The following is a 23712-nucleotide window of genomic DNA, read 5'->3' on the forward strand; positions in this document are numbered from 1 at the left end:
TTCATGATCATTCATGACCAAGCTTACCTCTCCCCACTTCTCTCTTGCCACTTCTTTTTCATGTTTATTTTTGGTACCAAAATCTGTATTTGCTACAATTGCTGTACAACAAGTTACCCAAATTTCTTAGCAGCTTAAAATGAAAGAAATTTACTGTCTCACATAGTTTCTGAGAATCACGAATCCAGAAATCACGAATCCAGCTTAGCTAAGTGGTTGTGGCTCAGGGTCTCTCAAGATACTGTCCAGAGCTGCAGTCATCTGAAGACTTGAATGAGCTGGAGTCTACTTTCAAGGTCACTCATATGGCTGTTGACCAAAGGGTTCAGTTCTTCAACATCTGGGCCTCCTCATAGAGTTCCTCATGACCTGGTAGTTGGCTTCCCCCAAAACAAGTTACCCAGGAAAGAGGGTGAGGAACCAAGATGGAAGACTCACTGTCTGTTATAACCTAATCTCCAGATGGAAACTTCAGTGTCTTTTATAACCTAATCACTGAGATGATATGCCATCACTTCTGCTATATTCTGTGTATCACACGAACCAACCCTAGTACAGTGTGAGAGGAGACTCCACAAGGGGGTGAATACCAGGAAGCAGGGATCATTGGGGGCTATTTTGGAAGCTAATTACAATAAACAATAATGATTACAATGTCACCATCATTTTATATATAATTATTATGACTATATATCTGTATTTTCTTTATATCAGTCATTAAGTATCCTCATATTTCTTCTTTACTAATTCTGTTCTACACACATTCCAAGGAGTTTAATTTAATTTAAATGTAAGTGATTTCTTACCTCAAATACTATGCTTCTGCCTGACTTTAAACAATTGTGAAAAACAATGTTAGGGTGAAATATTGAGGTCATAAAATACCCAGGAACTTATATTTCTTACATAATTTTTCTCAACCATAGTAAGCATTAGAAATTTGCACATATAAATAACAAATGATCTTTCTTTCCTCTGCCAAAACTCAGTGTTAATGGCTTTATTCTGATTTGCCTGTAAAGACAAAGCCAACTATAATGTCCAAGGTTTCCTATTTGTGGAAAGACATTGTTTTTCCCATTCTCTGATATTGCCACAGTCAATCATCTATGTGTATATGCATTCATCGACACATATATGCACACAGTCACCCATAGCACACATAAACCTACACGTGTGAATTAGATATGAACTCGGTGGCACTTTAGAAAAAAGGAATTATGTCTTCTCTTTGCCTAGCTGCAGGGACTGGTTGCTATGGAAATGAGTCACAAGGTAGACCTTTCAGAAAATGCTAATGTTAATGTGTCTGCACTGGAGGAGTTCATGTATTAATCAGAAATAAAGAGAACTTTAATAACAAAACAATGCAAATATCCTAGGAACAAAAGCGGTCCTCTTATATCAAAGAAATCCAATTTACCATCTCTTTTGCCCTGACCTTGACTGAACCGAACATCACTCTTCCTGGAACTCTGCAGTCAGAGAACAGGTAGCTAGTTTTTTAAAATTAATGTCAGATTTCATATTTAATTACCATATGCATAGACTTAATTTCTGCTTCATTAAATACTGCATAGGGTCAGGACTAATTTCCACAGTTCTCTTCCTCCATAGATTGTCTGTTATTTCCAAAGTGTTTTTTTGCTTCGGATGCATTCTACTAGCATCTCCCAACCCTAATAAATAATAACTTGGTTTCCTTTAAGCTGTAGTTGCTTGGAAAATTCACTAAAGCAATTCCTACCTTTTTTTGACAGTCTTTTTTGGTCATAATGTATTCTACACATATCAAAGAGGTATGTGCTAATTATAGAAAAAAATTTAAAGGTATAAAATATCTTTAAAAAATTGAAAATTATCCATGAGCTCATCAGGTAGATATAAACATCATTTTTTTTGTATATATACTTCTCTTCATTACTTTTACATATACCATTTAGAATAAAACTTGTATTCATACTTTCATAAAATTTTCACTTTTTTCTGCAAAATAACTTACAGAATCATAGAATATTAGAGTTGGAAATAACTCTCCTATCATATCATACAATGAGCTGTCCCCATACCATCTTTATTCACTTATGTAAATTTTTTCTCACATTTAATTAGGTGGATAGTTGATTAGTTAAGTAAAATGACTTTTATTGATTACTTAGTGACAAGTTGATTGTCTGATAATCCTGTCCTAAATGAAAAAAAAATGATTGATTATTCTTGCCTTTTATTGACTACTCACCCCAGTGTAGCTCACACTTTTAAGCCAAATAAACTTGTACTTGATAAAATGAAGGTACTTCACGTTATAAATATTTGCTATAGAATGGCCTGTTAACTTCATTCTTGTTTCGGAGTCTCTTTAAATATTAAGTAACTGAAATGTGAATTTACTTAACAAATTTTGATTGCCTAAGTTATAGACTCGTTTTTAGTCTCTGATTGCAGCCGTATATTGGTGGAGTCTTGCTGTTGAAGATCTGATTATCAGCAGAACTGATCTGTTAGGAAGTAGTTAATGACTATGAGACTCAACTGTACAGTAGTAATTACTTTCAGTCAAATAAATTTTGTGTGTAAAGACAGAAATATAGTCATCTGGCACCCTCAGGGACAAAACTACCAACATATCGTTGCAGTTAGTGTTTCCATATAGGAATTGTTTTGGATGTTGTTTAAAAGTACAAAAGTCATGCATTATTTGTTTCTCTAGGGCAGTTGCCCTCCAATCTTATTAAGAATGTTTAAGAATTACCTGGAGAAATTAGGAATATGGGATGAACAGATCCAAATTACTATATATACAATAGATAAGCGACAAGGATTTACTATATAGCACAGAGAATTATATTCAATATCTTGTAATAACCTCTAACAAAAAATAATCTGAAAAAATATAGATATACAAAACTGAATCACTTTGCTATACACCTGAAACGAATGCAATATTGTAAATCAACTATACTTCAATAAGAAAAAAAAAGGTTACCTGGAGATATTGTTTAAAATAAAGATTCCTGGGTTCTATCACCAACAATTCTTGTTTAGTTAAGTTTGGGATAAGACTTAGGAGTCTGCAAATTCTCACAGAAACATTACATTGACATATCACTATATAGAACACTGCTCTAGGGATTTGAAATTATTTATGGACCTTCCTAAACTAATTTACTAACTAGAAATATTTGGGGACACTGTGGTGTGGGGCAAAAGGTAAAGGGTAAAGATAGCTAGTCCAATGGGGGGGATGGAAATCTGTTGAACTACTAATGTCTGCCTTCATCACCGCAGCCTAGTCAAGAAAACAACAGGCTCTTATAAAAAGTCAAATGACTGTCACAAATGCTTGAGGACTTAAAATTACCCAGCCGGTAGCCAAGCCAACCTCATACTTTGTCTTTTCTTTATAAATCCAAGAGTAAAGCACTGAAAAAAAAAAATGCTCTTATTCTAGGTATGAATGATAGGCTGAGAGGAGTGGGTTAGTCCACGCTTTTTAAAAAACGAGAAATGGAGTGGGGTGGGTGGGAGGGAAGAGTGGTGAAGGCCACTTAGGAAAATGGTAGACATGAGAATCAAGGTTGTTACTTTCCCTCAAACTGGGCTTGGGGACATAACCAGTCAGGCTCTCAGGAGGAAACAAGTGATAGACTGGTAATTTGAGAAGAGATTAAAAAGGGCTATTTACAAAGGTTTAGATAGGATGTAGCGAAACCACAAGAGCTAGTGCAGTACTCCAGGGAGAGTGCCATCAGGAGGCCCACCAGGAGGCTCCAAGTCTGAGTGGGCAATGCGAGGGAACAGCTGTAGGGAGAGAGTGATTAATAAGATCTGTGACCTACCATGGTCACATCAGTCCTAGGCCACAGTGTGAGCCCTCAGCAGATCTCTGGGAGGGAGGAGTCTTGGGGAGAAAATCACTGTCCTTTTTCCTTCCCATCTCCTGTGGGAGCCTCCTTTTGCAGAATTCACCCCGGAGCCAAAGGCATGGGAGCCTTCTATAGAGTCTATACAGACCAGTCTTTCTGGACATGGAGGTAGAGAAGGGTGGAAAGTGGATGGGGTTGGGGAGCAGGGGTTGGAGGCAAATAAGAGATATCCTGCCCAAGATGAGAACCTTAATTTTGAATCTAACCCTCATACTTCTTCTGAAAACTCAGCAATTCACAATTCTGAAACTCAGCCTTTTAAATAAAATGATTACATAATGAAAAGTTAGATAATAAAGTATTTTGAAAGAACAGTCTAACACATCATCCAGAGGATGGTGAGACATTTGTGTAAAACTATATATATAAATAATATAAATTACATATATAAATATTTACATTATATATTTATGTTATATATAATAGATGTACAGAGTTCTGTATAAATGTGTATAAATATATATGTATAGTATATAAAATATAGTGTACATATGGATAGAGTTTCTGTATATATAAATAGTGGATATTTAGTCCATATTGATAAAGTTCAAGATCTTAGTTGGCTAAAATTCTCTAAAGAAACACAGAGAAAATTACACAACACCCAAGTGGTTAGTTTTATGTATTTTCATAGGTGAATACACTAGAGTAATCAGCACCCAGATAAAATAGAACATTACAAGCACCCCAGCCTGGTAGATCATATAATACCTAATTAATTTTTGTTAAATGAATATACGTACTAGCATTTACTTGCCTATTCTCCTTTGGCTGACTTTGAGAATGTTCTCTAGGTTTTTACTGTAACGAAATTGCTACAATAAACATTCTTGTGCATGTCTCCTTGTGTACAAGGGTTTCTCTAAGGTAGAATTTCTGGATCATAAGGCAGGGACACTGTAAAATTTACGAGATATCACCAAATTGCACCCTGAAAGGGTTTACCAGCAGTGTATGAGCGTTCCTGTGTATTTGCACCCTCAGCATTTCTTACTGTCTTCATGCTTCTATAGTCTCACAGATCTGATGGGTGTGAGGTGATATCTCATTGTGGTCTAAGTCTACATTTCCCTGATTATTCATGAAGTAGAGTATCTCTTTATGTTTATTCTCTCTTTAGGTTTTCTTTCTGGTGAAATTTCCTTCCATACCCTTTGCTCCATTTGAGCTACTTGTCTTTTTCTTACTGATTTATAAGCGTTCTTTATTAATGAGAAGAATAATCCTCTGTAGGCTAAATACATTGCAATTATCTTTTATATTTTGTAGACTTTTCACTTTGTTTATGTTTTTTAATAGAAGTTTTGCATTTGAAGTAGTCATATTTATCAGTACTCTCTTAAAATAGTTGGGGATGTTATCTTCTTTAAGAATCCTTTCATATTGGTTATAAATATTTTCTCCATAGTTTTCTTCTGTTTTGCCTTTGCTATGTCTCCAGTTCATCTAAAGTTGGCTTTTTTTGATACATGGTGGTATGAAATAGGGATTTGGTTTCTCCACATGAATGACTCATTTTTTCCCTCAGCATTTCTTAAACAGTTATTTTCCTGCAGATTTGTAACTTTATTGAGTATCAGTGTCAGTATCCACATATGTTAGTGTATGATTTTGGGGCTCTCCATTCTTTTGCATCTCCCTATTTGCCTGACTCTACCAATATTCTACAGTCTTATTATTATAGCTCTTTTCTAATTTTTGTTATTGACTTTAATAAATTAATAATAAATTTTATAAAAGGTTTTGTGCACCTATTAAGAAAATCCTGTGGACATGTTCTCCTATAATCTTTTTAGGTAGTAAATTAATAGATTTTCTAATAATAAATCATCCTTAAATTCCTGGGGAAAACCCAATTTGTGCATTGATGGATGTAGTTTGTTAGTATTTTATTATTTTTACATTGTGCTCATAAATGAGTGTGGCTTTTCATTTTCCTTTACTGCTCTGTTCTTGTCTGGTTTCAGTAGCAAATTTATAATAGCCTCATGAAAAGAATGTTCCCTCTTTTTTCTGTTTTTGGAACACTTTGTATAAACCTAGAAATACCTGTTTCCTTAATGTTTAATGAAATTTGGCTGTAAACCTTCTGGGCTTGATATATTTTTAAAATAAATTTTATTTACCACAGTTCAATTTTTAAAGGTGGTGGGTCTATTTAGGTTTTAATTTCTTCTTGAATCAATTTGGTTGGATAAATATGTGTTCATGTAGGTATTCAAACTTTTAATTCCATTGTTCATAGTGTTTTCCCTCATTTCTGAAACCATCACCATATCTAGTTATGTCTGCTTTTTCAGTGATAGTATTTTGATCATACTTTTTACTACATTTCTTGATTAATTTTTATTCGTTTTATCAAAGAAATAACATTTGTTTTTGTTAATCCTATCTTTGTTTAATATTTCATTAGTATATGCTCCTATTTTATCTTTTTTTATTCTGTACTATTTGGGGGTTTATTTACTTTTTTTTTAACCTATTGAAGTAGATGCTTACTTCATTATTTTTCACTTCATTATGTTTCCTTTATCCTGCTATACGCATGTAGATCTCTAAATGTTCCTCTCATTCCACTTTATCTGTATCTCACATGTTTTCATATGTGGAATCATTATCATTCCATGTAATATTTTAAAAATTCTAATTGTAACGTTTTATTTGACCTATGAGTTATTTCAAAGTGTATTTCTAAATTTGCTAACTGATTAGAGCTTTTCTTTTTGCTATTAGTTTCTACTGGAATTCAACTATGGTTAGAGTACTAGGTTTATGTGAGATGTTGAGTTTTCAGTTTCTTTTGAGACTTCATTTGTAAACACTGCAAGGTACAAGAAAATAATGTTAAGTGTGTTATTCAGATCTCCTATATTCTTACTAATCTTTGTATGCTTGATCTACTATTTGCTAGAAAATGTGTGTTAAAATACTACTACTATTATTTATTTGCTATTTTCCCCTTACAAGTCTCTCAGGTCTTGCTTTAAGCATTTGGTAACATTCTTGTTAGGTATGTACAATACATGTTTAGAATTAGCATAGCTTCCTAAGTTTTTCTTTTAACATTATGGTGACAATCTTTATATCTGATAATACTTTTACCTCAGTTTATTTTTTATTATTGCTACACCAACTTCCTTTTAGTTATATTTGCATATCTATACCCATTCTCTCCCTTCCTAAACTTCTGTGCCCTCAACTTTTAGGATTTTCTTTTGTAATTAGCATGTGACTAAACCTTGTTTTTTAAATCCAATGTGAACATTCTTGTCTTTTATCCCATGAATGTATTCAGTATTTATTTTGATAACTGCCATTTTGGATTTATATTTTCCATTTTATTTTATTTTGTGCTTTTTATATACTCTGCTTTTTATGTTTCTTTTTTCTCTTCTGCTCTGCCTGTTAACTGATTGAGTTTTCTCTAATCTCCTTTTTTCTTCTATTGGAAGGAAATTTTCTATTATATGGCTACCATTGAAATGGTAAATCTTGGCTAAATATTATTGTTGTAAAACACAGATTAATATCTGGCAATTTATACTCTTTATACTTCCTGTTAAACCTTTCTTGATTACTCCCAAACTTTTTTTCATCCATCCAGTTAAATTTCAGAACAGTCTTATTGATTTATAAAAGATAAATCCCTTTGGAATTTTGGTTAGAATTTGTGATACTGTGATTTATAAAAAGAAATATATGATATTTGGTCTTTGTCCTTATTTCTGGTACAAAGATCCTACACCCCTTAGAGTTTCCTAAGTGATGAGAGGAACAAAGGTGTCTTTTGTTATGTTAATGAGGTGACTTTTGGACAGCATCTAAGGTTAAGGGCTGACTGCCAGGAGAACTAATCACGTGATTAGAGGGTTGGAAATTTTAGCCTCACCCCTGATCTCCCAAAAGGGGAGACAGACTAGAGGTTGAATTATTTGCCAATGGCCAGTGATTTAATCAATTGTGCCTATGTAATGAAGCCTCCATAAAAACCCAACAGAGAGGGTTCAGAGAGCTTCCAGGCTGGTGAACACATGGAAGTGCTGGGACAGTGGCGAGCCTGGAGAAGGCATGAAAGCTCCGTGCCCTTTCCCCATACCTTGCCTTATGCATCTCTTCTGTCTGGCTGTTCTTGAGTTATAGCCTTTTATAATAAACTGATAATCTAGTGAGTACATGAGTTTCCTGAATGCTGTTAGCCTCTCTAGTGAATTAATTAAACCCAAGGAGGGGACCATGGGAACATCTGATTTGTAGCCAGTCATGCAGAAGTACAGGTAACAACCTGGACTTGCAGCTGGAAGCTGAAGTCCTGGGGCAGGGGTTGTGGGAACCTCCAATCTATAGCTAGTAGGTCAGAAGCACTGGTAACAGCCTGGACTTGTGACTGGTGTCTGAAGTGGAGTGGGAGCAGTCTTGTAGCACTGAACCCTTAACCTGTAGAATCTGACATTATCTCCAGGTAGGAGGTGTCAGAACTGAGTTATATTGTAGGACATCCAGTCGGTGTCCAGAGAATTGCTGGTGGTGTGGGAAACACTCCCTTCCTACCTCCACGCATTGAAACTGGGTACAGAACACAAAAGAGAATTACATTAAACTTATGGGTTCCACCTATAAAGAGTGGAAATCTTTATAGAATTGAGTATTTATTCCAATGATTATAGTTTGTCTTTTTGTTTATTAAGATTTTTTAAAATGTTCTATAGTACTGTTCATAGTGGTTTCCAAGTGTCGCCGGTTTCTTGTATTACCATTCTCTTTTAGTTTGTGGGTTGATGTTCTAGGCTAACTTGTTTAGTGCCTGTGCAATCTTTCCTAATACATCCTGATACTGATTTTTTTTTTCCAGTGGTTTGTAAACCATAATATAGGACAATGATCAAATCTTATGTTGAGTGTTAGATATTCCGTACCTAAACTGATACCAAATGATGTTAAATTGATGTTTCTTTCCCTTACTTTTTGGAGTGGATGTTTATCTTCAGTTTGTTAGGTCAAATATTATTTAAATTTGAATGTATTAATAAGTTATGTACGTGGGCTTCTCATTGCAGTGGCTTCTCTTGTTGCGGAACACGGGCTCTAGGTGCACAGGCTTGAGTAGTTGCAGCATGTGGGCTCAGTAGTTGTGGCACGTGGGCCGCAGAGAGTGCGAGTTTCAGTAGTTGTGGCATGCAGACTCAGTAGTTGTGGCGTATAGGCTTAGTTGCTCCACAGCATGTGGGCTCTTCCCGAACCAGGGATCGAACCCGTTTCCCCTGAATTTTCAGGCAGATTCTTAACCACTGTGCCACCAGGGAAATCCTGAAAAGGCCTTTCTTATTTACATTTTCAAAATGTTTATTGCTTGTATGTACAAAAGCCATTGATTTCACCATCTCTGTTTTGAATCCATTTCTGAAGTTTATCAGTTTATTCAAATAAATGAAGACAGGCAATAAGCGTGTAAACAAAATAGAATATAATTTCAAGTCATGCCACGTGCTATGAAGAAAATTAGAACAAGATGAAGAGATGAATAGTGGGAGAGTGAAGCCATTTCCCATAATGGTTAGGAAAGACCTCTCTGAAAAGATGACATTGGAACAGAACCCAGATAAAGCTTAGGTCATAAGGATAGAAATTTCCACATAGAGAAAAGCTCTGAAGCAGGCAAAAGCGTGATGTATTCAGGGGTAGTAAGAAGGTCAGGGTAAGTAGAGCACAACTACCAGATGTATCCAGATGGGTCCCATCAGGAAGGAGAAACCACACAGTAATTTGAACAGTGCAAGTTTAATATAGTGAATTATTAAGTATAACAGAGGATTGGGGGATTGGGGTAATGAGGGACCAGCTAGTAAGAAGTAAAGAGAATTCTAAAGAACATAGAAATAGCAGATATAATGGAGCAGTCACCGACTTTGAAGCTCAGACACAACACCCAAGGAAGAAGCCCCTCCAGGACTGAGATCCAGACCTTGTTGGAGAGGTTGGAGTCACACCTCACTGAATGGCAGAGAAGTCCGCGTGGTGCTGTATCAGGGGAACTTGCTGGAAATCTGCCCTCTGGAACTTGTCAGAAATCCACTCTCTAGGGTGCTAGGGAAAGCTGTTCATGGGGGGGCCTCTTAGTAGAGGCACTTTGCTACAGAACTTCCTGAAACGGGACGTGCCAGGGGAACTGTTGGCCACTGGGTGCTGCCGGCCACTGATCACGGTAGGAGCTGGGCACAGGAAGAGCTGTGAGTGTGGCAGGGGCCCGGTGCTAGAAAAAGCACCCAGGCTGCAGACGCTGCACACTGGGGAAGCCGTGTGCACTGCAGGAGCTCAGCCCTGGACACACACAGACACGACGGGAGCCTGGTACCGGAGAAGCTACACACAGTGCAGGGATGTGCCAAGCAAGTCCATCAGAACCGGGAAGCAGAATTCTTTCCTCTTGCAATACCTCTTCCATTCCCTCTACTGACAACGCTTAACATCGTGCCAGCTGTCAACAGAAAAATATTTAAAGGACCCGAATCCATTTTCACAGAGCAAGCAAAAAAGATGAATTTGGAGTTAAGAGGCAAAAATAAATAACTGGCACACCAGTGCAAACATGATAATGAGGTTAGAGTGAAAGACACAGCCAGATTATGCAGGCCATGTAAACAGCTTGCATTTTATTTTAAGATTTTTATTTAAAAGTCTATTGGAGGGGTTTGAGCAGAGGAGTGGAGAAACGAGAGAGGAAGCAATAAGACTAGGGAGAAGTAACTGCAGTAAAGCCTAATGGGACATGTTGGGGTCTGTGGAGCTGATGCAAAGTGGTTGGAAGGAGGATCTATGGGACCTCCTGATGGATTAAAAGTTGCCATGCTGTTGATGTCCAAAGCGTATTCTAGCTCCCTGTAAGAGGGATAAACTCTAACATTCCATACGTAGGAACTTATATGAAGAGACGCTTTCTACCATCAGTTGACTGCCCACTCGGTTAAATAATTAGTATCGTAGCAACTTATGTGGTTGAATTGTAACTTATACTTAGTTTGCTACTTCAATTAAAATATTCAAGAATATTAGACTACAAGATAACATCAACGGTCACAACCATCGTGTACATAGACAGTCACCCCTCCACATGCCAGACAATGCTAACGAGAGTAGAGAGGAGAAAGGGCATCATGTGCTTTGGTAGGGAGCAGAAAGGCTATGAAAATGATTCACAGGGCCCCAGACCTGGTCGGGGTTTGTATATCTGAACTTTTTACTGCACCCACAGTAAGAAATATGTTTTACTCATGACTCATGGAAAGTATGTAAAGTGAAACAGAAGTATCACCAACCATACAAATCCTTACTCCATTTGTTGCATTTTGATAGTTTTTATTCTAGTTAACGTTTTAATAATAGTCATATCCTTTTGAATTAATTTCTTGAACCAGTAATGAGTCATAACCTCCAATTCAAAAAGTATGTGCCTAGTAAATTAAGGAGAACCTCTCCTTCTCACTCTCAGTGGCTGCCTTTTTTTTTTTTTCTTTTCTGAAGCTCTTCCTGTGTGGGTGGCACCATTTGCTAGTTGATAGCAGGGTATAAAATTTTCTCTTTTGCATCATTTAATTCAGGAAGAAATTATGCTGGGGGTTAATTTCAGATTTTAGATTTAAGATTCCATCTTTGGATTCCAGAAGTTCTAAGTTTATAATTTGCCATGTATTGTCTATCATTCTCACCAGACCATACGTTCCTCAAGGTGAGGAAGTTGAACTTACTTACCTTCCTATCCCCTAAGATACCTGAGATGCTGAGTAATTGCTTAAAACTAATTTGTAGTGCAATTGAGTTGAACATTAAATAATGAATGTATTGTGTGTTTCAACTGAATAATAGAATTCCAGAATTCTGAGATTTTTAAAAAAATTAGTTTTGCTGTCTTATATGGATATATGACTTTAGAATTTTCAAAATGATTTCATTTTCCTCAGAGTATAACTTCTGTTTGTTTAGCACTTTGCAGTTCCCTTGGCTCCTTTACATAATATTATCAAACTGAAATTAAAATATCCTAATGAAGTACACAAATATTATGCCCATTTCTATCAAGGTACAAGTCAACCTGAAAGCTTAGCATAAAAGAAACATCATGATCTGAACCTCATCTGTTTTTATAGACTCTCATCAGTGTCCACCACCCAAATTACTCACCAGCTATACCAACTGCATGATTCTCCCCCACCGACTTAAAACTCATGATTTTTAAGAAAATCCTTGCCTTCGTAGGCATTGTTTGCTCTGACTGAAATGCAGATCCGCTCTCCTGACCCATCCTCAACTTTGCCTGTATAATTGCTACCTATCCTTCAAAACTCTCTCAAATGTCTCTACTTCTAGGTAGTATCTAGCAAAAGCAAAATGAGTGAGACCAGTTAGGAGGACAGTAGAGTAAACCAGACAAGAGATAAGTGAATGAATAAATGACCAAATGAGAAAAGCAGAGCTATAAGCTACATTGTGCCTCCCCTTGGAAGGTATGACTGCCAGGATAATCATGTTCTTTCTGCCATTGGGAACAGGGTCTCTCTCGTGATTCCTCCGTGCCAAAGGTCCCGCTATGCCACCTACTTTGACGTTGCTGTTCTTCGCTGCCTACTCCAGCCCCATTGGTCTGAGGAGGGCACTCAGTGGTCTCTGATGTACTATCTACAAAGGCTGAGACACATGTTGGAAGAGAAGCCAGAAAAGCCCACAGAGCCGGATATTCCTCTCCTGCCCAGACCCAGAAGTAGCTCCATGGTGGCGGCAGCTCCCTCACTAGTGAACACACACAAAACCCAAGTAAGAGAAACTTGGTCCATTATCATTTGAACCAACAACTTCAGCCATAACAGATTCTTTTTTTCTTCTGTGCATCCAGCTCTTATTTATCCCAGTGCTGACTGTTGGATTGGTGGGTTACTCTGATGCTATTTTCCATCTTTTACTGCTGGATCCTTCTGCTGTTCTTAAGCATTTAATTGACCATTGAAAGAGGTGCTATCTAAATGTCTCTTACACACAGTTATCTAGAGTAAGCCTCTGTTGATCCAGAATAATGGAAAATGGATCCTCTGACTAATCAAAATGCTAGTTAATCGAGAGTTTTCACATATAAGTGTCAATTAATGATATTATAAAATGCATGACACTAGCATTTTACTGAACGTGATTTAACCTCCTTTGGCACAGCTCAACATTTTCCAGTGCCTCAATGTCATCATTAGCAATATCATTTTTTGATATATAGTCTTGTTCTTTATTATAGATGTTTGGAGGAATAAACTGAATGTGCACTGATGACATCCCCCTGAAAATCACTTTTTGATAAATGAAAGTCCTAATACCAGCTTGAATACTTGTTCTTTTCATCTTTTTCATCAACACCACATATTGAATATGTAGAAAAAAGTACGATTCACTGTGTGTTCCAGTTGTTTGGGCTTACTGAAATGTGATTTGGCTGTGTCTAAAAGACGTCTGCATATTCTGAAAATAAACAGGAGCAATATCAGAATGAAAAGGAAATATGCTCTGTTTTAGTAATAGATGATTCTGCCCAAAGTGAATATCTCCTCTGGTGAATCATTAAATGTAAAAACACTTTTTTTTTTTTTTTAATAGAAAGAGAAAAAGAGATACCTGTCCCCTCCTTATTTTCTTAGCTTTCCTAAATCTGGAACTTTGTAGTCTCACTGTTGAAACTCCAAACAGAAGTTACAATTAATATGAAATATATCTCTAAGTCCTTGATCATTAATCTACCTTTATTAAGGATCTCACCATGAAGTGTAATGAAGAGGAAAAATCTCTCAGCTCTGAGGCTTTTTCCAAAGTTTCATTGACCAACCTACGTAGGTCTGCAGTCCCGGATCTTTCTTCAGACCTTGGCATGAACATTTTTAAGAAGGTGAGTAGAACCATTTATGGTCTTTGCATTTTGGTAATAAAAAAAAAAAAAATACACAGTGGGGCATGAGGTGCTTCTGATCACGCTGCAGAGTTGGGTGGGATGGGGAAGGGACTTCAGAACAGAGGTCCACTCCCAATTATAGCACTGGCTGGCAGCATGACCTTGGGCAGCATGACCTTGGGCAGCATGACCTTGGGCAAGTCCCTCCTTGTGCATGAGTACTTCCCATTCTACATGTTATGTGGGGTTGTTACAGAACTCAGTCCTGATGATGTGTGTAAAGTGCTTTTAGTAGTGTGGTTATGGAGATGGTTGTAGTAGCAGTAATGGTAACTTACATTTGTATGGCTCATTCTCATTTTACCTAGCACTTTATATAAATAATTCTCATTTAATCCAATGAGATTTTTATTCTCCACAATTTATACCTAAGAAACTGAGTCTTAACTGCAGTTCTTAAAGTGATGGGATCATCATGGAACATTTATTCTTGAAGTCATCTCTGTTTTAAAGGCAACAGACAAACCAAGCTTTGTTGATAAAGTAGTAAATCCTTCTAACTGACCCCTAGGTTTACGACCATCACTTCCCTTTGTGAATGACAGTGTAGGTTTCCATTCAACAAACATTTATTGAACATCCATAAGAAGCTAGAACCATAAAGGTGGGAAATTAAAGGTGGAGTCTTTGTGCAAATAAACTGACTTGGGAGTCAATTGACTGGGGTTCAAATTCCAGCCCTACCACTTTCTACCCATGTGGTACTGGCAAAATGATATTGGTTTCTTCATCTATAAATGGGCACATAATATACTTACCTCAAAAGGTTATGAGGATTGAGGTAATGCATGTAAAGTCTTTATTGTGCCTGGTATGTACTCAATAAATGTTAATTATTATTCTCAAAAAAAAAAAAAAAAAAAAGAAATGAAATGGGACTGAGCCTTAAAAACCTTATGTAGTCTTTGAAAGGTTGAGTTCAAACTCAAAACTAGGTCTTCTAACTAAATAATTCATGCTCTTATGAATCCACACTTCACCTCTCTATAAGTGAATGGAGCTAATCAAATAGAAAATAATATGTGTAGAATAATATATGTGTGATGGCTTATTTTTCTCTTTTGCAAAATGACTGGTTTATGTCAATGAATAACACAGAATTAACAGCCTATCTATGAACTCAGAGTGTTGCTACACAAGTAGTCCTCTGCCTTCATTGATGATGCAGTCATAAGCAATGGCTGTAGTTTTTCTAAAAATGTCATTCAGTGGGGGCAAAAGAGGTTATCCATACTGGCTGCACATGAGAATCTCTGCAGAACTTTAAAAAATTCAAGTGCCCAGGCCTGACCCCAGACCTATTAAGTCACAGTGGCTAAAGGTTAGGCCCAGATATCGATATATTTTAAAAGATTTCCAAGCAATTCTAAACTCTTAGTTATACTGGACCTTGAACTTATTTGACTGGTAGGAGTAATAGAGTTGCCTCTCCTTATGGACAGAGGCACACATTTGAAGTTGTTTGGCTGAAACAATGTATCTCAGTCTGGAGAAATGGAACAGAAAAAGACTGGCTGGTCCAAGTGATGACTCAGGGATCCTATACCCTAACCCAGGGTTTCTCAAGTTTTACCAAGCATCAGAATCACCTACAGGGCTTATTAAAACACATTGCTAGCTTCCCCTTTTGGGTTTCTGATCCAGTATGTCTGGGGTTGAACCTGAAAATTTGCATTTCTGACAATTTCCCAGGCACTGATGCTGCTGGTCTAGGAACTACACTTTGAGAACCACTCCTCAAACCCAACCCAGCAAAAAAAAACCCCAGGAAATACATTATCTTTTCCTTAGTCTCCTTCACTCTTTTGACACATTGTAGAAATTTCTTCCATCTCTATTGGATGACATTCAGTGACTTTCCAGGTCTCCTTTTCCTGAAACATTTCCTGTATTTTACCCCAGATCATGAAGCCCTTTGGGAAGCAAACTGTAACCTTGCCTTTGCCCTGTGCCTGACCCTTCATCTCTCATTTCTGTAGTTCAAGAGCCGCAAAGAAGACAGAGAGAGAAAAGGTTCCATCCCATTCCACCACGCGGGGAAGAGGCGGCCTCGGAGAATGGGAGTGCCATTCCTGCTGCATGAGGACCACCTGGATGTGTCCCCCACCTGCAGCGCATTCTCCTTCGGAAGTTTCTCTGGGCTTGGAGAAGACAGGCGAGGCATGGAAAAAGGAGGCTGGCAAACCACCATTTTAGGTGACCACAAGGACCTTCCAAAGTAGGGCAGAGCTTCAGTGACCTGTTTAGAAATCTGGATCTAGGGCTCCCAGGGAAATCTGGATCTTTCTTGAATAGTTTAGTCAAGGAATTTGGGCCCAAATACAGGCTCCCCAGGACCAAAATAATGCTGTGTCTTCATAGCCAGAGAAATGCAGATAATTGAATTATGCAGCAATCCTGTATAATTAGACAGGTCATAGCCCTATTTCTTAGATCATTCTATAGTTCAATGATTTTATTTTATTGAAGTATAGTTGATATACAATATTGTGTTAATTTCTTCTGTACAGCAAAGTGACTCAGACATATATATATATATATATGTGTATATATATATATATATATATTCTTTTTCATATTATTTTCCATTATGATTTGTCACAGGATATTGACTATAGTTCCCTGTGCTGTACAGTAGAATGTTGTTTATCCATCCTATATATAATAGTTTGCCTCTGCTATTCCCCAATTCCCATGCCTTCTCTCTCCTACCCCACCCCCCTCCACCTTGGCAACCGCAAATTTGTGCTCTATATTAGATCATTCTTGATGTGGACACATGGCCTTAGAGGGTTCTGTGCATTAACTTTCATTGTGAATCCAAAGACAGACTTCTCTTTAACTCAGATATTAAAAAAGGAAGATGTAAAGAAAAGAAAAAGGAGCTTTTTTTTTTTTTTTCTTTCTGGATGTCATATTAAGAAGGCCAGCTTAAAAGCAAGAGCTGACAGCTAGCGGGGACCTAACAGATGGTTTCTGACATTTGGCTTAGATTGGGGCTGACCTTATCACAGGCAGCGTCATCAATCATCTCGACCCTGAATGTTCCCAAGGCAAGCTAGTCGGCTGTGCCTCACATACTGCCTAATGTCCCCTCACTATCACTGCTGTCCTTTGGACAGACAGAATCTTGGCAGAATCTTCAGATTTTCAAACCCTCTTGTGGTGCTCTTGTCCATCTCAGGGAAATTTAGCCGGCGGGGCAGCTCGGACGCGGCCACTGAGATGGAGAGCCTGAGCGGCAGGCACTCCCACTCGCATCACACGCTGGTGAGTGACCTGCCGGACCACTCCAACAGCCATGGGGAAAACACCGTCAAGGAAGGTGGGTTGGAGGCGGCCCCTGCAGGTGGGCGTCCAGGTTCTGTTTCCTGTTTTTACTCCATGTTCCATTTTCATTGTAATCTGGCTCCGTGTGCTTTTTGAAAAATTGCATTCGTGTATTACATTGCTTGATCATTTACTTGTGAGCCATTCTTAAAATTTCCTTAGTAGCAAGAGCTATTGGATAGCACACTATGAACACCATGCCTCTCAGGGAAAGCAAGGGCAAGCCATTCAGAGTTGTTTTCAAAAGAGCATAGACCTACAGGGCTAGGAGAAACTTGAGGGCATCTATGATGTCCCTCTGAAGGGCTTGTCCACTTTCTGTGGGAGGAAAGTCCCTGCCTTCCAAGACCACCTATTCCCTTTCCAGACAGCTGCTATTTTGTGCTTTATGTGGAGCAAATGTGTGTCTCTGGATGGGATCCAAGATGGGGGTTTCTTATTCTGTGCTCTTAACCTATGAGCATAAATGTAGTCCCTCTTTTCCCTGGGCTGTACTTCAAGTATTTGATGACATCTATTAGTTACCACCACAAATTTATGTTCCATTATTCTTAAGCAAAGGAGAAAAAGAATCTTTCTTGTTTGCTGTTACCTAAATATACTAGATAAAACCAAATATTTTAACAGCTATTTACTTGTGGGGAATACTTCAACCAAACTAGTTTAACTATACCAGTAGGGTCTATCATCTAACAGTGAGTAAAATGCACCTGTTAGACAAAAAAATTCTAGCCTGGGTCTCAAGGAAGCCAGTTAAGAATTCACATTTTCTATAGCCTTCATTGTTTATCAGATATTACATGACTTAACATCATGGGAGTTGAGAATAGCTTTGAGACTACTAGTCAAATATCTGCTAATGCTGTGATCGTGGTCATGATTTAAATAGTAGTATAACTGTCTAACATGATGTCATATGTTAATATGGGGAAAACTAAGACATTGCTTTCCTTTTTTTAGTTCGATCCCAGATCTCCACTATCACAGTTGCAACCTTCAATACCACATTGGCGTCATTCAACGTAGGCTATGCAGACTTTTTCAGTGAGCATATGAGGAAGCTCTGCAACCAGGTGCCTATACCTGAGATGCCACATGAACCCCTGGCATGTGCAAACCTGCCTCGAAGCCTCACAGACTCCTGCATAAACTACAGCTACTTGGAAGACACAGAACATATTGATGGGACCAATAACTTTGTCCACAAGAATGGCATGCTTGATCTTTCTGTAAGGAGCAAGAATTTTTCTTACTGAAGCTTGAAAGATATAGAATCTTTGCCCCAGTTTTTACAATGTTGGATAAAATGTGCATATAAATTCTTAGAAATGTTGAGCCTTTAAATGAAAAAGCTACCCTTTTAAAAAATATATTTATTTATTTATTTGGTTGTGCTGGGTCTTAGTTGCGGCAGGCAGGCTCCTTAGTTGCGGCTTGCCAGCTCCTTAGTTGAGGCACATGGCCTCCTTAGTTTTGGCATAGACGTGGGATCTAGTTCCCTGACTAGGGATCGAACCCCGGCCCCCTGCTTTGGGAGTGTGGAGTCTTAACCACTGTGCCACCAGCGAAGTCCCTGAAAAAGCTATCCTTTTAAAAAAAATTTCACAAGTGTATCACCCATCTTAGATGCACCTTTTCTTTTCTTTTTTTTCTTAAGCATTACATTAGATTTGATCTGATCTCAGAATATTTTTATAATCTAAAAACATTAGTGAATCCTGAATACACGTAGTAAATATATGTGTGTGTGTGTGTGTGTGTGTGCGCGCGCGCGCGCTAAGTCCTTCTTTCCTAGAATGGAAGTAAAAAATTCTCAGTTTGTTTCATTTTGTTATATAAGCAGCATGACTATAAACCACCCATATAGCAGGAGAAAATGAATAGAAGTCCATTAAAACATTTAAACCTGCATTCTCAAGAATGCCTGTCTTGATTATGGTTATTAGCATATGAAAGGGTTGTTATATTTTACAAATATGTCACACAATTTTTAATTTCACATTAGGGAACCTGGCTCAGCAAATAATTTAAAATATTAAAATCAATAAAAGGACATAATTTAAACATGCAAATATTTTGCTTTTAAAATTGAACGTAGATAATGATGCAATTGCGAATGTGCAAATGCTCCTCTATTTTGTGTGTAAGGAAACCATTTCTCTTCACCCATTATTGGTAGAAAGCATTATTGGCAGGGAATTATAACACTTTGATTTTAAAAATCAGTTGAACAAGTTTCCATTTGGGCAAATAATTACTCTCCCATTAATTCATTATGTTTTGTTATCTCCATTAACTGTCTATATTATGGCAAGTCTTATAGTCCTTAAGTGAGATAACACACATATACATTTTTAATTCCTTGGGTGATTTGTACTCTATATTAAGCACATACACAAGGTCCCAATGCAGCTTAATAAGATCATCTGAAAATTACCTGAATTATTTATGCTTAAGTGCATAGAACAGCCTAAAGGAAATGTATTAAATGGAATAACCAAATCTATTTAGGAAGAGGTAATTCAAGTAACTTAATCACTCTCAGTTTACTTTTGTCTTCCCCCAGGTGGTTCTGAAGGCTGTTTATCTTGTCCTTAACCATGACATCAGTTCTCGTATCTGCGATGTGGCACTGAACATTGTGGAATGCTTGCTTCAACTTGGTGTGGTGCCCTGTGTAGAAAAGAACAGAAAGAAGAGTGAAAACAAGGAAAATGTGACTGTGGAAAAAAGACCAAGTGAGGGAACGTTCCAGTTCAAAGGAGTATCTGGAAGTTCCACCTGTGGATTTGGGGGCCCTTCAGTTAGTGGAGCTGGAGATGGAGGAGGAGAAGATGGAAGAGGTGGTAATGGAGGAGGTGGAGGAGGTGATGGAGGTGGAGGAGGAGGAGGTGGCCCCTATGAGAAGAATGATAAGAACCAAGAGAAGGTATGACTGAACCACCTTTTGTGTCCTCTTGAAATGTTGTTCCTGATTTCTTTCCAATTCTTGCTTGCCAGCAATTTGTTGACTCAGAATAGCAGCTAGTCACTAGAGCAAGAAAGTGGTGAGTCTAGAAATCTCTTCATTAGGTTCTCAGCAGGCATTAGTAAAAACAGTTACGTGAAATTGTATCCTACATTCAAAAGCCATTGCCATCCAAGCAATGTTAGAACTAATTCCCTGGTCATGTTAATTCTGCAAGAGAATATCTCAGATACACTACATTGCCATAATTCTCAGTCTGCCAACAACAGTCTCTTTCTCAAAACTTTCAGGGTCTGACCTAATGGAGTGGCATTCTAGTCTTCTCAGGCTGCCAAAACAAAATACAATAGATTGGGTGACTTAAACTACAGAAATTTATTTCTCACAGTTCTGGACTCTGAGAAGTCCAAGATCAAGGTGCCAGCAAGGTAGATTTCATTCTGAAGCATCTTCTCTTGGCTTGTAGGTGGCTGCCATTTTGCTATGTGCTCCCATGACATCTTTTTTCTATGTGCACACAGAGAAAGAGAGAGCAAGCTCTCCAGTGTCTCTTCTTATAAGGGCACTAATCCTATTGTACCAGGACTTCACTCTCATGACCTCATTTAACCCTAAAATTTACTTCCCAAAGGCCACATCTCCAAATGCCATCACCCTGGGGGGTTAGGGCGTCAACATATGAATTTGGGGGAGATGCAAACATTTAGTCCATAATAAGCAGTATAATTTTCCTGAAAAAATTTAAATAAAGTTCTTTCTCTTGATTTAAGAAACATATTTTTAGGTAGCCTACTTCAATCACAGGTAAAGGGAAAGAAAGGGAAAATTTTTGTTTAGTTAGTTGGTTTGGAAGACTAGCCTTGGTTCTCTTATGTCTCAGTGTGTCACTTCCAGGTGTCTTTAGCTTTCTTATTACTGATTGTTCCTGAATTTAATTCCCTTTGACTTGACAACACCTGATTTATGATCTCAGTGCTTAACGTTAATAATTAGTTTTCTCTTTTAATTTGAATTTTAAATAAGAACTACTGCAGCTTAAACTCATATAATTTATGCTGCTTTCAATTTGGGGTTTTAGTTGGAAAATGCTATTAAGGAATTGAAATCAACAAGAGATTTGAATCTCTAACAGGTGACAATCTACACATCAGGCCAAGTGTTTAGAAGTATAAGATTTCACTGTACAGAGTTCTACCACCTATATATTATCTAGAATATAAATTGTTATTTTCTTGTAAGCTATCAGGTTTTTACATCTGAATAAGTGTTCCAGTGCACTGTCCTCTTTTATATTTTTTTCTCCATCTCTTTCCAGTCCTACCCGATGCATGTTTAATGTGCATTTATCATCTCTGTTTCTTCCCTGATTGTCTACTCTCATTTTTCCCAATATTTGTGGACTCTGATCTAATTATTCCTGCCCCAATATTCTTAGGTTCCTGAACCTAAGCTTTTCTTTAGGATTTCTTCTCCTGCCTCAATCATGTATACGTTTTCCAATTCTAATAGACTCTTCTGGTACTTAAGGTCCCCAACTTCTTATGTTCCCAAACATCACTGAAGACAATCCAAGGATCCTCAGATCTCACTGTAGATGAAAATTATCTAAATGATGATATAGATCACAAGGGATTTGATATTGAATCCTAAGATCTAAGGAGTTATTCAATCAACAGTTATGTAGGAATTAACAAACAAATACAAGTTTATAAGGACCAAATTTATAAACACAGCAAACAGTGAGATTCTTAAATATTCAATTTTTTTACCTGTCAATTTAAGTGGCCACTCAAAGAGAGAATAGTGCTATGTCATTATGTCATAATATTCAGGGGAAAATAGAAAGAAAAAAATTAAAGTTGTGAAATTTTGATAAGCTCTTATCAGTAAAGCTTAGATGTTCCCTAAATTGATGAGGGCTTTGTTATGTTTATGAGGATCTCTGAAGTTCATTATTAGAATTTTGTTTCTGTTTTGTTTTTGTTTTTAGCTCAAAAATTTCACCCAAGTAGTGGGGATTTTTTTTTTGTTTTTTAATATTTATTTATTTGGTTGCACCAGGTCTTAGTTGTGGCAGGCATGCTCCTTAGTTGCAGCTCCCGGGCTCCTTAGTTGCGGCACGTGGGCTCCTTAGTTGTGGCATACAAACTCTTAGTTGCGGCATGCATGTGGGATCTAGTTCCCCAACCAGGGATCGAACCCAAGCCCCCTGCATTGGGAGCACGGAGTCTTATCCACTGCGCTACCAGGGAAGTCCCCCAAGTAGTGTTTTCATCTACTTTCTTATTAAAGAACTGCAAGTCTCTTGCCTATTTAAAATCTAGATATCATACTAGAAACTTGATAATATAAATGCTACTTTAACCAAAACTATCACTTGATCAGGATGGGATTTTACAAAGTCAGATAATGTGTTCTCCAAAACAGCCACCAAAGATACAAATGTTTTGTAGTTAGTTCTACAAAATAATATTCTTTGTAATACAGAGAATTTATAAAATCATACCTGACCGTAGGTCAGATGCATTGTACTTGTGAGTCACACAGGTCTGTTCTGCCTCTATCCCATCTGTTATTTTCAGTGGAATCAGGAGGTTTATCTAATTTTGCAACCTAGTAATGCCAGGAGCATGCGGAAATTGATTAATTCAGAAAGGAAGATCTAATTTCTATTTCTATATTTGCCACTAACTGGTACTGAGAGCTTGAAATGTTATTTAATATGTGTCCTGATTTCTGGCTGTAGCTGGATACAACTTTCTGAATGTCTTCTACTAGAGGAGCCAAAATCCCAAGGACATCTGAAGGTCCAAAGAAATACAAATAGATATTTACAAAAAGCTTTTGGAGCTAGGAATTTGCTTTAAAGGAACCTATGATATCAATAGTCTTTAAATGTATGTAAGTCAGTCTTCCAAATCAGCCCTTACCCAGGGTGACCTTTGGCTGTGCAGGCTGTGTACTCCACAAGGGCTCTCGGCTCAGGAGTCCAGACAGGACTGAAATCCAGTCTGAGCTCTGCTCACCAAGCTGTTTACCCAAGGGCTGTAGCTACTGAGAAGGATTCACCTTTTTCTAATTCATCCACCCAGAGGAGTGCCTTTTCTAATTTGCACAATGTTGCCCCCAATGGATAGCAGTGCCCCACACCTAGAAATAATAATTAACACTGGTTTTGCTATTATTACATGCCTTCCCTGTTTTGCCTCACAAACTCTGTGAAATACATATTTTTATGATTCCTATTTTGTAGGGCACAGAGTGGCTACGTAGCTTGCCCAAGGTTATGGAGCTAAGATTTGAATTTAAAACATTTCTGAATTTGATATGTATGTACGTATGCATGTATAAATAAATAAATGTATGTATCTGTGTGTGTGTATGTTTGTGTGTATGTATGTTTGAGTCTTCCATTTACAAGCATCTGAGCTGTAGATTTCACAAGAAACAGACTCAGACAAGGAGATATGCGCACAGGAGGTTTCCTGGGGTGTCTGCTCAGGATCAACATCTGT

General features: G+C 37.6%; 1 protein-coding gene across 3 annotated transcripts in view; it reads left to right on the plus strand.

Moving 5' to 3' along the window:
- Positions 1–23712, plus strand: part of UNC80 (unc-80 homolog, NALCN channel complex subunit) — a 237618-nt gene that overhangs the window by 25944 nt on the left and 187962 nt on the right. For all 3 annotated transcript variants that reach the window (XM_082467395.1, XM_082467397.1, XM_082467396.1), the window contains exons 8-13: positions 12467–12728; positions 13702–13836; positions 15879–16095; positions 17084–17224; positions 18190–18458; positions 19796–20158. In XM_082467395.1, the coding sequence (XP_082323521.1) occupies positions 12467–12728; positions 13702–13836; positions 15879–16095; positions 17084–17224; positions 18190–18458; positions 19796–20158 (1387 nt within the window). The remainder of the gene's footprint in view (positions 1–12466; positions 12729–13701; positions 13837–15878; positions 16096–17083; positions 17225–18189; positions 18459–19795; positions 20159–23712) is intronic.

The sequence above is a fragment of the Balaenoptera physalus genome (genome assembly GCF_965194825.1).
Source record: "Balaenoptera physalus genome assembly, chromosome: 6".
In the NCBI taxonomy this organism is placed as follows: Eukaryota; Metazoa; Chordata; class Mammalia; order Artiodactyla; family Balaenopteridae; genus Balaenoptera; species Balaenoptera physalus.